At 28.6% G+C, this 15,442-nt stretch overlaps 1 protein-coding gene across 2 annotated transcripts; it reads right to left on the reverse strand.

Annotated features, from left to right (window-relative positions):
- LOC112683593 (actin-5C) lies at nt 1-3,222 on the reverse strand. 2 transcript variants are annotated; one of them, XM_025554685.1, is made up of 5 exons: nt 3,115-3,222; nt 1,451-1,600; nt 1,152-1,391; nt 695-1,092; nt 1-615 (listed from the first exon to the last, which is right to left on the reverse strand). In XM_025554685.1, the coding sequence occupies exons 2-5, from the start codon at nt 1,574-1,576 to the stop codon at nt 249-251; spliced, it is 1,131 nt and encodes a 376-aa protein (XP_025410470.1). In that variant the 5' UTR covers nt 1,577-1,600; nt 3,115-3,222; the 3' UTR covers nt 1-248. The 2 variants fall into 2 exon arrangements, with proteins under 2 accessions (XP_025410470.1, XP_025410471.1); XM_025554686.1 differs by lacking the exon at nt 3,115-3,222 and adding an exon at nt 2,402-2,506.
- Between the last annotated feature and the right edge of the window lie 12,220 nt (nt 3,223-15,442).

The raw sequence follows: 15,442 nt of genomic DNA on the forward strand, positions 1-15,442 counted from the left end.
TAAATAATTATCAAATAAATACATTTAATTATATTCTTTTTCAGTCAGTATAAAAAATTATAAATCAAAAGCAGACATGCTATGATTAAGGAATGCTTTGAGCTGTAAATAACTTACTGGAATGTAGGCCTAATGCAACGGATTTTTTTTTTTTTTTTTATATAATTTTGATTCTTATTTAAAAAAAAAAAATACAGGAAAATTTAAATAAAAAATACAGATTTTTAGGAAAATAAATATTAAAGTATTTAGAAGCACTTTCTGTGCACAATAGATGGGCCTGATTCATCATACTCTTGTTTGGAAATCCACATCTGTTGGAAGGTAGATAGAGAAGCCAAGATGGAACCACCAATCCATACTGAGTATTTCCTTTCTGGAGGAGCAATGATCTTTATTTTCATTGTAGATGGAGCCAAAGCAGTAATTTCTTTTTGCATTCGGTCAGCAATGCCTGGGTACATAGTAGTACCACCAGATAATACAGTGTTGGCATACAAGTCTTTACGGATATCTACATCGCACTTCATGATAGAGTTGTATGTGGTCTCATGAATACCACAAGCTTCCATTCCTAAGAAAGAAGGTTGGAAAAGAGCTTCCGGACAACGGAATCTAATAAAACAAATATTAATATTAAATATATAAAACAAAAAATGTAAATTGTACATATAAATAAATAAAAATACTTTACCTTTCATTTCCAATTGTGATGACTTGTCCATCAGGCAATTCATAAGATTTTTCCAATGAGCTGGAGGAAGCAGCAGTAGCCATTTCTTGTTCAAAGTCCAAAGCTACATAGCATAACTTTTCCTTTATGTCGCGAACTATTTCTCTTTCAGCAGTTGTCGTAAAACTGTAGCCACGTTCAGTCAAGATTTTCATAAGGTAATCTGTGAGATCACGACCAGCAAGATCCAGACGGAGGATAGCATGAGGTAAAGCATATCCTTCATAGATTGGGACGGTGTGAGATACACCATCACCAGAATCCAAGACGATACCAGTGGTACGACCAGATGCATACAATGAAAGTACAGCTTGGATAGCAACATACATGGCAGGTGTGTTGAATGTTTCAAACATAATCTGAAAGTTAAAGTAAGAGATTAAAAATCTATGTGTAATTTAAGAGTTAAACTTTAAACCTGGGTCATCTTTTCTCTGTTAGCTTTTGGATTCAATGGAGCTTCAGTAAGCAAAACTGGGTGTTCTTCTGGAGCCACACGTAATTCATTGTAGAAGGTATGATGCCAGATTTTCTCCATATCATCCCAGTTTGTGACAATACCGTGTTCAATAGGGTATTTCAAGGTAAGGATACCTCTCTTGGATTGGGCTTCATCTCCCACATAGCTGTCTTTTTGTCCCATACCAACCATAACTCCCTGATGAATAATAATATTAGTTATTTAACTTATAATAAAATAATATTCATAATATTTACCTGATGACGGGGACGTCCAACGATAGATGGGAATACAGCACGAGGTGCGTCATCACCAGCAAAACCAGCTTTGCACATACCAGATCCATTGTCTACTACCAAAGCAGCTACTTCTTCGTCACACATTTTGAATATTTAAATATATCAAAGCTGTAAAAATAATGAATTCTAATTTAATTTTAAATTTCTAAAAACACGCTTTGAAAATGTAGTTATTTAGGTACAACCCAATAAGAACTTTTAATCAGTAGTCAATTATAAATTAAGTTCACAATAAATAACAACTGAATTTAAGCCAAAAAGAACTAAAATAGTAATTAATATTTTAGACTAAAAATAATTTAATCACCAAATAGCGTCAGTTAAAAACAGCATTATCAAAATACATTAAAGTGTTTAAACTATTGAACCTAATTATGGTATGATTAAAGCTATAAAAAAACTATTAGAAATGTTAAAATCATTCTAAATTTAATCATTAAAAAGTTTAAGTTTTGATTTCGTAAATAATAAAATTATTCAGCGATAATATAAGTAATAAATTAAAAAACTTATACATTAGTTTCTCACATAAGATTATTAATTTATTGATACGGTAGAAATAAAAGTACTAGTAAATATAAGAACTTATATAAACTTGTACGAAAAAGGTAACAATAAAAATTACTTCGGTCATTAAAACAACCATGCAACTTTTAATCGATTAGAGAAATGGGAAATAAAAACAGTCAATATCAATGATGTAAAATGTTGAGGTACTACATAAAAGCACACGTTGTCGATTTTTGATAACTAATGATGTTGTAGGTAGTATGTGAAAAAGTAGGTTAAAAATAAAATTAAAAAAAAAAAAAACCCAAAGCACGCGATAGTTGATGGTTATCATAATTGATGATGATATCCAATTGGTAATAAATAAAAGGTGAAAACAAAATCGAAAATGTCACGTACCAGAAAAATTGTATGGAAATAAAACTTGATTGCGATTTCAAAATTTTAACAAATACACACACGTAGTCGTTGGTAATGCGAACTAACTGGTCGTGAGAGAGTATCAACACCGGTATAAGTAGCCTTCCTTCTACGGTTGATACTCCTTCCCATGAACCCCGCCCTTCACTGCGTCAGCAACGACACGTCATCATAACCACCACCCCTACTTCTCCCACCGAACAAACACCACACCCGTTCACGAAAGGGCTGTTGGACACCGGGTGTTAAACACGCATACACACACATAATATAAAGGCGTGAAAACCGTGAGAAATTTATGAGTAGCGAAAAAACTGACAAACCTTAACGTTCAAGAGTCTCACCCCACTAACTGCATTAGCATAATAACATCATAGTATATAGTAATTCGTATAATAAAACGATAATTTCTGGCTAGAGAAATACGAAAAATTATAGTAAAAATGTTTATGGTTTAATAAATAAGCGACACGTCAATCGGACGTTGAAAAACGCGATCAAATGTTTGTTACAACGGGTTGTTGAAACCACTTAAAGGGATTTATTAAAGTGCGTCGTTTGAACGGACGTAACATATTCACTGGTATTTAAAAAACAGGAGTTATAATTTCATCGAAAAATTAATCAATAAATGCTTTTTTAATTGGTAAAAATAGGGTGGATTCGGATAAAAAAATGCAAGTCATAATTACCTTTGAAAAATGATCGTTGATTTAGTGGAGCTTCTGGAGCAGATGAATTCGTGTATCGATGGCAGAACGGTTACGGTAGTTTTTGTGAAATGGCCGAGCCGTCTGGGCCCGGTGTGCATCCTGCTAGATGAATCCACCGTGGCCGGTTCGCGGGGTTGATACCGGTGTATATCGTTAGGCGGGAGACGCACAACTTCATTCTTCAGGCGATCATGGTTCCTTACACCATTGTTGCGCGTTGGACTTGCCCATTTTACCGCCACTTACCGCCGGTCGAGCGGCATTACCTTATATGGGCATAAAACGAACAGCACCATGCGATTGGTCGAGACCCGGCACAAGCCGGCGACCGCAGCCGAACGCATTCCAATTTCCAAAATCTAAACGGCAAACGGTATCAGCAGCCGCTGCCGCCGCCGTCGCCTGGTGGAGACGCGCACCACCCTCCGTCCTGTTACCGTTCCTGCTTCGCTTCGATAGCAGTGGCGGTGCATATGACGTGTCGTCTAGACGCGATAGTGGTGCGTGCAAGTTCGATTATTTCTAACTTTTTGTACTAGCTGCGCGCCGACTAATCACTAAAATGCTCTGCCGCCCATCTATTTTTTTATGAATTTAAATATATTTTTAACATATTCCCCTTAGATCCGTGTCACCATTATGTATTGAACTATCGCGTTTCAATTTATATATAAATATGTATATATATTTATATTTCGTCATATAAATTATGACTAATCTTCCTGCCGCTGCATCGAGAAATATCCGTTAAACTGGATTCAACATCTCCATACTCGCTCCGTTGACGTCATTTTTTTGTCGATTTTTCCAATTTCCTGCTTTCGGTGGTAACTCGAATATAATATAAAGTTGTTTTCGTACGAAATTTTGGTCGTCATTCTCTTGATTACATATCGTAAAATTATACGCGGGCAGAAAAGCCAACGCGTAATACCGTAATCCATACTTTATGTTGGGTAGGTATTATGAGCGACGGATACAAATTCTATACCGATGACAACAATAACACGAAAAAACATACTTTTATTAGTGTGTATCATCATTGATTATTATTCTTTGCTTTTTCACTCTCGTACCAAGTTTAAGTCGGTTGACCGACGAAATAAAACCAGTTTTGCACCTCAATAAGGATGAAACAAACGCACACGTCACGAATATATATTCGTACACTTGCATTGTAGCGTCAAGTTTACCTCTGCGTTATCCTATTTACTATAACTAGCAGGTACTTCGTCAAATAGCTTTTGACGTCATACAATTTTACAGTATAAAATCTGTTCTTGTTGGTGTTACGTTTCGTAAAATACACGTACATCGGCTAGTAATTATTAGCTATAGTGGCTTAATGAATTCTATAAATCTCAGGTATTCTATATGTGAGATTTAATTATTTATTTATCGATATTTTAATATTTTTACTGTCGTTGAGTGGTTACCACCAATCACCACAATTATATACATAAAACATAATGTTGTTGTATTGTTATAATGGGGCTGTCAATTTCATGCACTTAACGTTCGAAACATGGCTTGAAGCCAAGGAAATATGTTTCCTTTTCGGTGTACGCATTTTTATGTTGTGTATAGTAAGAAATGGAGCACATAATATTATTACAGTCGCTTAAAAAAATTCATGAAACTGTCTTACTCATTTTTAACCATTAAATAATTTATACACTTTGACATGTTCGTATAATGAAATCACATTCTTATTTATTAATAATATGCATTTATGAATATATATATAAAGTTTAGATGCACTGAAACAGAGTATACAATATTATATTGTTTTTAAACACTTTTTTTAATTAAAAATTATGTGTACGTACGCCGATGAGTTACTAAATTAATTGATCAAAAAATTAGACTTGATTTTTGATTTTTTGTACTAAAATAGTGCATTAGATTCAGGCCTGTATTTAGAAGGGGGGCACGGGTAGGCACATGGCCGGGGGCATCAAGTCTCAGGGGCGGCAAAATATTTTCGTAAAATTAATTTTAAAAATGATGTACCTAATGAAAAAAAAACAATAAAAAAAAAGAAAATAGGTAGTATGTTTTAATTTATAAATTTAAAAAAAAAATTGTATTTTTATTATATTATAATTTGTTTAATTTGTTAATTAAAAAAAGTATTAAACGATTTTCATTTATAAGTTATATTTGAATATTAAAGAATCTCGATTATGGGCGAAATAATAAGTGTTATATTATTATTATTTGTTTTCTGGGAAGGGGGGCATAAATTATATGCTTGGAGGCTCCAAATTTTTAAATACGGACCTGATTGGATTATAAAATGGTACCAATTTAATTGCGTAACTAGTACCTATTAATAATATTAGAATAAAGTTAGGTTGCTCAATTTATTCGTTTCCTTCATAGGCGATGATAATTATGAATACCAAGCAATTTTATTTTGCATACTATAAAAGTAATAACGCCCATATAGTTAAATTAACTTATCCGTGGTAATGTGGTACCTTACTAAAAAACATCCATACATTTAAATTGTATTTATTATAAAAATTTATGTTGTACAAATAATTTAATTCAATCAATTATTTAATGCATTTTAAATTTAATACGATGAAGACTAGTGTGTTTGCTTATGAGGACTATGACAGTGTTTTAATTCAATTAAAAGTTTTGAAGGTAATAATAAAAAATAATATCAACAAGTCGTACTTACAATAATAGAAAGTAAATAGTAATTTAATTAATTTAATACAATTTAATTTGTATTTATATGTTTTACTAAGATTTTAAAAAGTCAAGAGTGGTAGATATTGACTAAATTATGTTATAAGAAAATATTCTTATAGTTGGTTTCCATGGCTACCGTAATTTCTGTATACCTATTCACAGGGCCCCCACATACAATTTCAGGCTCTACACTAAATGGTTGTCCGGGCCCTTTATAAAACTTCCAAAAATACAATTTACTATTTATATATAATTTTAGAAATAATATTTGTTTTTTCATTATATCAATTCAAATTCAAGATTCATAAGCATTTCAACAATAATAATGTCTATTTTATTTTTTTATTACAATATTATTTAAATTAAAAAGAAAAAACAAGTATATTTTAATTTATATTTAATATATTTTTTTTAAGTTAAAATTTTATTTTGCGGTATTTTAGCGCATTGAATTCAGTAATGATATCGTCAAATTTGATTGTCGAAACCAATCCATTAATTTCTAGGTAATCATTGGTTAATCCACATTTTGAACTATCAAAATAACTAAATATATGTATAAAATATTATCTTATAATATTATTTAATATAAAATAAGTATTTCTACTAAAATTTCAAAAATTACAAATAAATTTCAACGGGCCCACGGGCCCTTAAAATAGCCGGGCCCCTGTACTCAAGGTCCATCAGCCCTCCCTTTGTGGGGGCCCTGCCTATTCATGTATTTCATTTGTCTTTAGAATGACTTTTGTCTTTGTAAAACATTTTAAACCCATCTTTTGCTTTATGTGTTAGCTGTTCTTCAATGTCTAATATTTATTAAAATACAATATATTTTTTACGCTCTTATACTGTTATATTAAACTGTTGTACAAATAAATATTGTAATCTATGGTATAAGTCAACATTTCTAGTGATATCATTAAACGAAAACCGTTTTTAAGCTACTAATTTGTACGTGAAATACCAAAATAACATCAACAAATATGGACAAAAAGAAATTGAAGTTTGACAAAAAGATATGTTGTGTAAAAATTTCAAATATTTGTGGAGTAGAATACCTGTATGTGTTGTTTATCGCATGGATACGATACTTATAAATGTTTAATATTATAAGCAAATTTAAACTTTATAATCGAAGCATCCGAGTTGGATCCCGAGTAGGTACTATGGGCTAATCGCAGGTAGTGTACTAGTTGGGTCCCGAATTTTTATAAATAGTACACTAGTTGAGTCCTGAATTATTTTAGGTATTACACTAATTCCTGAATATTTTTTGGTAAGTATGTACTACATTATACTAACATTTTCCTTCCCATTTTAACATACTTCGGACTGTCTAAGATCTATTTAGACCAAAGGTATGGTTAAAAAATTTTTATTTTTTGTTTTTTTAGTTTCTTTTCCATTAATATATAAATTATTAGAATTGTGTTGGTAAAAATATTAAAATGTTAAAAATCAAATATAAAAATACATATTATATAATAAAATTACAGCCATATAGGTAAATGAAAAAATATTAAAACTGTTAAAATATTATATAATATAAATAAAAATTAATGGAAAAGAAACTAAAAAACAAAAAAAAACTATTAAAAACATTTTTAACCATACCTGTGGTCTAAATAGAACATAGACAGTCCTAAGTCTGTTAAAATGGGAAGGTTAGAATAATATAGTATTTATCAAAAAATATTCAGGAACTAGTGTGTATCTAAAATAATTCGGGACCCAACTAGTATAGTAATTTTAAATTCAGGACCCAATTCGGATGCAGCCTTGATAATTGCTTGTTTCTGAAGTTGTTTTTTTATATTGAATTATATATTAATATATTTTTGTGAATTAATTTTTATGTATGATATTTACATATGTTTGTGATAAATTTTAATTTCGTAAAATGTTACAGCAAGATAATTATTTATGAAATTTAACATTTTAATTTCATTGTATATAATTGTACAGACATTACAATTTAATTAATAAATAATGTTTTTCCACTCGAACATCAGTCATAATTAGTATTTAGTAGTTAAAATTAATCAATATTGTAAATTTATCGATAAGTTTTTCTATATTTATAAGAAATGAATTAATATATATATAGAATAATTAGGACGTTACGAGTTGACCATCATGCTAGTTGACGGCATATGTTCGGACTTTGGTTTATTTTAATATAATATATTTATATGTCAATGAAGATTCTCATAATTCATTTTATTAGATACTTGAATAGAAATAGAGAATAAATACCTGGAATGTATTCAATTTTTTTGTCGAAGAGTTATGTTAATCATAGATTAACTCATTTAATAAGATGTAGCATGTAATGAGGATTTACTTATCACTTATGATGTTAAATCAGTGTTTTTAAAAAAAAATTTTTAGCTTATTATTTATGGAAAAAAAAAAACAAATTAAAACCATAATTTTCAGACCCATGATACATTTACACATTAACATAATGACGGCATCATCATTGCTATAAAAATTATTGCAATTAATTTATTAATTCTGGAAAATAATATTTATTCCTCATGAGACATTATTTATTTTTGTTAATATATAATATAAATATATCAAATAATAGGGTTTTTGATTCACTAATTATCAATAGATACATGTTTTTCACATGTTGTTCGACATTACTATAAAAATATATAATTATGCAAATTCTATTTGTGTGCCCGAACTTTCTTTTTTTATGTACATTTTAGTTTAACCGCATGTTTTGTATTAGATTAAGTTTGAATTTAAGAATTTACTATAATATGTTGTCGCAGTATTATTATTTTAACGGTTTTTTGTATTGCAATAATCCCAGTGTCTAACGACTGTATAAATATAATAAGTAGATTTCACATAGTATAAAAATATAACTATTCTATGATGTGTATATTACTAATATGCTATGCTGAAGTCGTAATATTTAAAATAAAATAATGAATAAACATTGAACAATTAAAAACATTGTTGTTAATGTGAGAGGTATCAAAATTATTTACAAATTAGAATTTGTTTTGTCTATATCTGCACTTGTCATAATTGTAGGTACACAAATAAATATTATATTTTCGATGGTAAGAGAGAGGAAGTAAAAATAGGAAGAAGCACTACTACCGAAAAAAATGTATATACAAGTATTATATCAAAAGGTCATGAAGTTGATCAATTGGCCATGTATTATTTCCCGTTTCCTGCGTATACCTATCGACAAAATGACGCCCCTGGCAGACTTGCATTCCATTACAACGATGTCGAATTTTTATCTTTGTACACGTACAAGGCATATATCTCTAAGGCTTAATACCTATATTATATACGTCATATACCTCTTATTGCTGCTGAAAGATGTTAATAGGTACAAGCTATACGCACTGACGGCCCTCGTTGACTTATTTACGTACATAACATATACCTACATACACACAATACACGTATATAATGCAACGATAACAATAAGTTTGACTGTATAAAAAAAATATGTCATTAGCCACAGACAAAAATCGTCTAATGTGTATGTACTGAATATTAATAATATATTAGTGTAGTGTACACGACTAGTTTGTATAAAAACGACACAGAACGTAAGCGAGGATACTGGGGACACCCACGTATCAACAAGCCACCACCGCCGCTGCCTATATTATTATTTTATAAATAATAATTATAAAAACAAATAATTGGAGAACAGGATTATTGTCATATGCCTCAAGCATAATGCCTGTGAGTGTTATTTTGTATTCTCACTTTATAGTGGACACTTATAAGATGGATTTGAAATTTGGACCGAATTCATAAGCCAAATTTATTTTACACAAAATTGCAAGAATTAAAGGCTTATTAATCACGTTATATATCTTGTCTATAGTTGTTAACTTTATTCAAGTCTCCAATTATAAGCGTATATAGTGTACTCTTATAGTATATATAAATAATTTGTATTTGATATGACGTATGTTATGAGAGCATAAACATGAAACCGCAATCTGTTTGATTACAATCATTATATTATATATATTTTTGAAAGCTAATACTGATTTTTTTTTTCGATTTGTACGAATATTTTAACACATACTAGTATGGATACTATTATATCTTACATACTTATATTGAATTCTCTATATTTGTTTTCGCATATTAGCAAAGTGCTTATTTTAACAAATTGCTATGGTGCTTACAATTTTGGTCTTCAAATTAATAATTAATGCGGCAAACAAACGAGCTCGGTAGCGAATAATAATATAATATAAAAATACCTCCCGTTTTCACTTAGCACCGGGTGAAGTAAACCTTGACGCGACAGAAGTGGCGGTGGTATAGCTGCGAACGCGTGGAGTAGTCGGCACATTTTTAGATCCGAATATGGAAACATCGGATGTATCTCGTAATACACACGCTAACAATAATATACACAAACAGTAGTTGTCGCGTACCTACATGTGTATATCTCTCTGTATACTTGCTGTGTATATATACTTATATATTATATGATATACATAATAAAGTACAATTGGCGCAGAATTAACATGGCCGAGGACAAGCATTTATTTTACACGGCGTTTCTTTTGGAACGAAGAAAACCTTCATGGTATGATTGCGTTAGGCAAGTATCTACTCGTATTTGTGTATACGATATACTATACAAACACATAATATACAATAATATTATTCGCGGCCAACGACGCTTCAATCAATGGCGAAGAAGCACAATGAACTCTGCGTGTACAATATATTATATGTACTCATATATGATGTACCTATGTGCAATTAGAGGATTTCGTTTAATTAGATTTTTGTTATCTACGGCCGAATAAGCTTGGGGGTATATTATACAAGTATACACTACTCCCTTCGAATAGATTTTTGTATGTACACAATAATTTGACGTGTTAGCGATTAAACATACGTGTACGTGTGTGATTTTCAAAAGTGAGCTATTCATCACCCTTTTCACCCTTACTCACAAATACTTGCAAGTGTATGCATGTATAGATGAAGTCAGTGGATCAGTGAAGTCGACACAAAAATTGTGAGGCTTTGTCCCGTGAAAAGGATGGATAATTATTAAGCAATTAAAAAAAAACTCCATACAAGCTATTTACTATTAATATATTTAGAATATAATTACACGTTAAAACGTCGAAACCTTTAAGCCCTTGTGTTTACGCCCTTGATCTTCTTGTGTTGTTATGAAGTAATGAAATGTCCAAAATATTATACATTTTATATCATAAAAATAAAGAATAGCTTGAAGTATACCCAATAACTATAAAATCATGACCGAACCTATACACAATTCATACAATCGAATGATTAGTAGACATTTCAAACTCGAAAGAAAATAATTAATTTTAATTTTATATTTACGTCTTTTACACATTAAAATGTTTTTCAGCAAGTTAAATTTCATACAATTGTTTTAAATGATACTTCATTTTATATTTCTTCGTCATTCAGATCTTAAAAAAAAAAAAAAATGATTACCAATAATAATTGGTTATCATTTTTTTTTTTTTTTAATAATAATAATAATAATCTTTGTATAATTATTAGTATTAATAAGTATCTACGTACCTATAATATTTCTATAAATATACAAAATTAAAATTGTTCACTACTTATTTTTTAAAAATCCACACATAATGAAAAATTCAATACATTTAGTCTATATATATTATGGTTATCTTGGGGTAAATTGACGACATTATCAATTTACCCCAGCCATCTCACCCAGAAAGATAATACTTGACATTAATAAGCTTTAAAAATACTATACTACGATAGCTTAATAAACTTAACACAAAAACAATCTAAGAAAAATATATTACTTAACAAATAAAACAGAAAAATACATTTTTACTTACCAAGATCCAATAGACCCTAAGACAACGTAAAAAAAAAAATACATTTAATGGAAATAATGGTTTCACAAAACTGATAACAGAAAATCATGATTTTATCATAGAACCCGCAAACAAGCAATATTAGATGTTAGAAGAACTGTGTAATATCTTGTGGAACAATTGTAATTTTTGATTAAAGTTGTAAAATGAGTTATTAAAAATTCGTCAACTTACCTAGCTCGCCAACTTACCCAGATCTTCCCTATAAGATGACAAGTAGAAACTTTAAATTATTTATTTTTGTTATGATTGTAGATGCATAAGGAGCCTACAAGATACCTAACCTAGGATACCTACGAGGCAACTCGTAGATAGTAACTGAATAACAACTGGTAACTGAATACAGTCTTGAAATAACTATTTCAAATTGGAATTTTAATTTGTTATTTTAGAAAAATATATCCAAAATACGAAAAAAAATATTACTTTTACTTACATTTATTTGACAGAACGCATAAATGTTGTAATATCACAAACTATCAATTATGTAAAATAATGATGAGTCAAATGTAATTAATTCGATTAATTTTATTATGTTTAGTATATAATATGATACATTTTATATTATATTGCAAGCAAATATATGTGTTTAACTAAATGAAGATGTTTTGATTTTTTGTTCTTCAAATAGATTTAATAATATTAAATAGGTTATGTACTCGTATATGGAAACAAAATTATAAATAAATATTTTTATGATATATAGTATAATTTGAAAGGAAACACCTATAATATATTAAACTATATTATTATAGTTTGTGTTTGTATTATTAATGTGCATCAGAAAAATAATAAGTACTATATTTGTATAATAATAGATAAATATATTTAATAATCATTATAGATGATTATGAATTTGATTTATATTTTAAATAAATATATGATTAATTGAAGGACGCAATATATAATAAGATGTTAAATATTTGATATAATGTATATATTCAAACTAAAAACCACATTATTGTTGAACCAATAACCCATATATTATTATTTTATTAGCCTCAATGACCAATGCACATCACACTAGCCACAAATATTATAATATTAATCTATATATGGTAGTTTAATATTATAATAACAATATTATTAATCGTTGAGCTAACTGTGTATGGTTTTATATCTTTGTTATAAATCTAAAATTTTTAAATGTATTATACAACTATATCAGTTGCGTATCTGACTTAACTATATGGCGGAGAGGATAAAACTCCACTCAAGAAAGGGGACTATATTTCTATTACCCCTCAAAAAAAAAAAACCTAGGTATGTCCAGGGAGTTAAAATAACATTTATTGCACCTAATTAAGTACTTATTTTTTTAAAAAATGTATATAATATCATTTTTGAAAACTTGCTAAAAATATGAAGATCTTAGACACATAAAATAACTATACAACATAAATTAGGTATTAAAAAACAATATTTACATATTTAAAATAATAATCAACAATTATAGTAATCTTGCTAAATAATATATTCCAAATTTCTTTGTAATTTTTGTAATTTTATCTTAGTAAATATATAGTAAACACATAAATATATATCACCCTTCCCCCCATCAAATGCACCATTGAATTATATAAATATATATAATTAATTGATAATCATGTGTATTAAAAAATCATTTATATTATTAATAAAAATAAATTAACATACCTACTCACTAGATGTAACACATATGTTAATGTCTGGCTTATGCTGAGATTAGGGATATGATGTACCGTGGTATACACTCGTACACCCTATGTAAAAGTAAAAAGTTGCAGTTAATGTTAATAGAGAGGAAGAAGTTCAATAAATATTCTTCTTTTGTCTTACATTTAAATCAATTGTTTTTAATTCGAAAATATCTGTTTGGAGATTATCTTCACTCTTTATAACTGAAAACTTTTGCAAAATATCCAATATTATTATGCATACTATATTTATTTTATCATTATAAATCGTGAAAAAATAGGTATCTAATTACAATTTTTAATTATATTTTCTATGCACAGTAGAATTATAGATTTTAAATAACTGTTTTTTTGATTTATATATATAATACTCTACATAATGCATTCATTTTATTAATGACATATATTTTATTTTGCTAAATTATCAAATTACTTGTATGAATTTTTAGTAAATGTGTACAGTTATATCAATTAATAACTAATTCTATAATATGATGGACACCTGATTAGCGTAATAAATCAAAACCGACGTGCAGCTTATACGCATATAGGCTTATATGGTATTGAAATTCTGTGGATCATTCATACCAAAACTAATGTACATAAAAATGTAATGTTTTTTTTTTTTTTTATAATAACGGAGTATACTTGATGTGGTTTAACCTTTCGTATATATATTGCAATCTATCGAATGAACATTATTTCCTGTCATTATTATTCCAATCTAATCTACATAGTTTCCCTCCTAATAGAAAAACGGATATACACTCCTACAATAATCAGCACGATAGCGCACAGATTGTCACGATTAAATGATGTATTAAATAAATAAATTGTGTGTGTAGTTTAAACCTAATGCTAACTTTTTGTGTAATATTATGTACTAAATTTTTCGATATCGCTTGGATTATTAGCATTTGTTAAACAGAATAATTATTGTTTATTGCTTATAGCACAATTTATATAAATTATGTAATAATTGTGAGTCGTAAAGTTACCATGGATTTTTATTATAATTTTTATAGTTCACTAGATGGCTTGATACAATATTGATATGGTTTGAAATAATTATGTATTATAATACATTAATATGCTATTATATATATTATTATTATTATTATGTTATAGCTGTAATTTAGTTCTTCTAGTTAGGCATATGGTAGTAGTAGTTTTATAATAGTTAATAGTTTTTAGTAATTGTACTATATATATGAACAGACTGATTGATGCTTGTGTAGTTATTAATTTCTATAGAAAAAATTCTGTTATATATAAATTTGTTAAAAAATATTAGGTATAGAAAAAATAAAATAACAACTCTGCTAAATCAAGGGAAAATCCAACATATTTACGGTTAGTGGCCCATTATATTAGAAATTATATAGTATAGGTGATCATAGACTTATGTAAGGGTATTTCAGGGGGGAGCTGGACTTGATCCTCAAATAAATGTGACAATATTGTACTTAAACTGTCAACATTTATTTTTATAATCTATTATTTAGTTCTTCTAAATATACTTAATTTTTAATGTTATTTTTTTGTAACGGGGGTGGTATTTGTCCCCTCGTGTCTCTCTTGGATCTGCCTATGTATTAAGTTAGGTTCATATTAGATATAATGATAGATCTCCAGTTTTAAGATATATTTTACAAATTTTTTATCATACCAATTTGGGACATCATTTGGGGGGGGGAATAGACTAATGCCCCACTCTAAGAAATATTAAAAAGTCCGAAATTCTTTGTCAAATACTAAAATCGGTAAATTATAAATCTATCGTCCATAAATATTAAATATTTAAATATATAGGTAACCATATTTTTTTTTGATATTATGAAGTCAGCAAATTTAATCAGTTACCCCACCATTTTAAAAGTTGAAATTACGCCCCTGATCCCAAAATGTATAAAATAATCAAAAATCGTAACAGAAATACTCAATGTAAAATCAAAAGCTTAAGAGATAATTATTGTTTCAATCTACACTTCCAGTTGATCGAAAAGGTCGATT

The sequence above is a fragment of the Sipha flava genome, unplaced genomic scaffold (genome assembly GCF_003268045.1).
Source record: "Sipha flava isolate LNK unplaced genomic scaffold, YSA_version1 229_pilon_pilon, whole genome shotgun sequence".
NCBI classification, from domain to species: domain Eukaryota; kingdom Metazoa; phylum Arthropoda; class Insecta; order Hemiptera; family Aphididae; genus Sipha; species Sipha flava.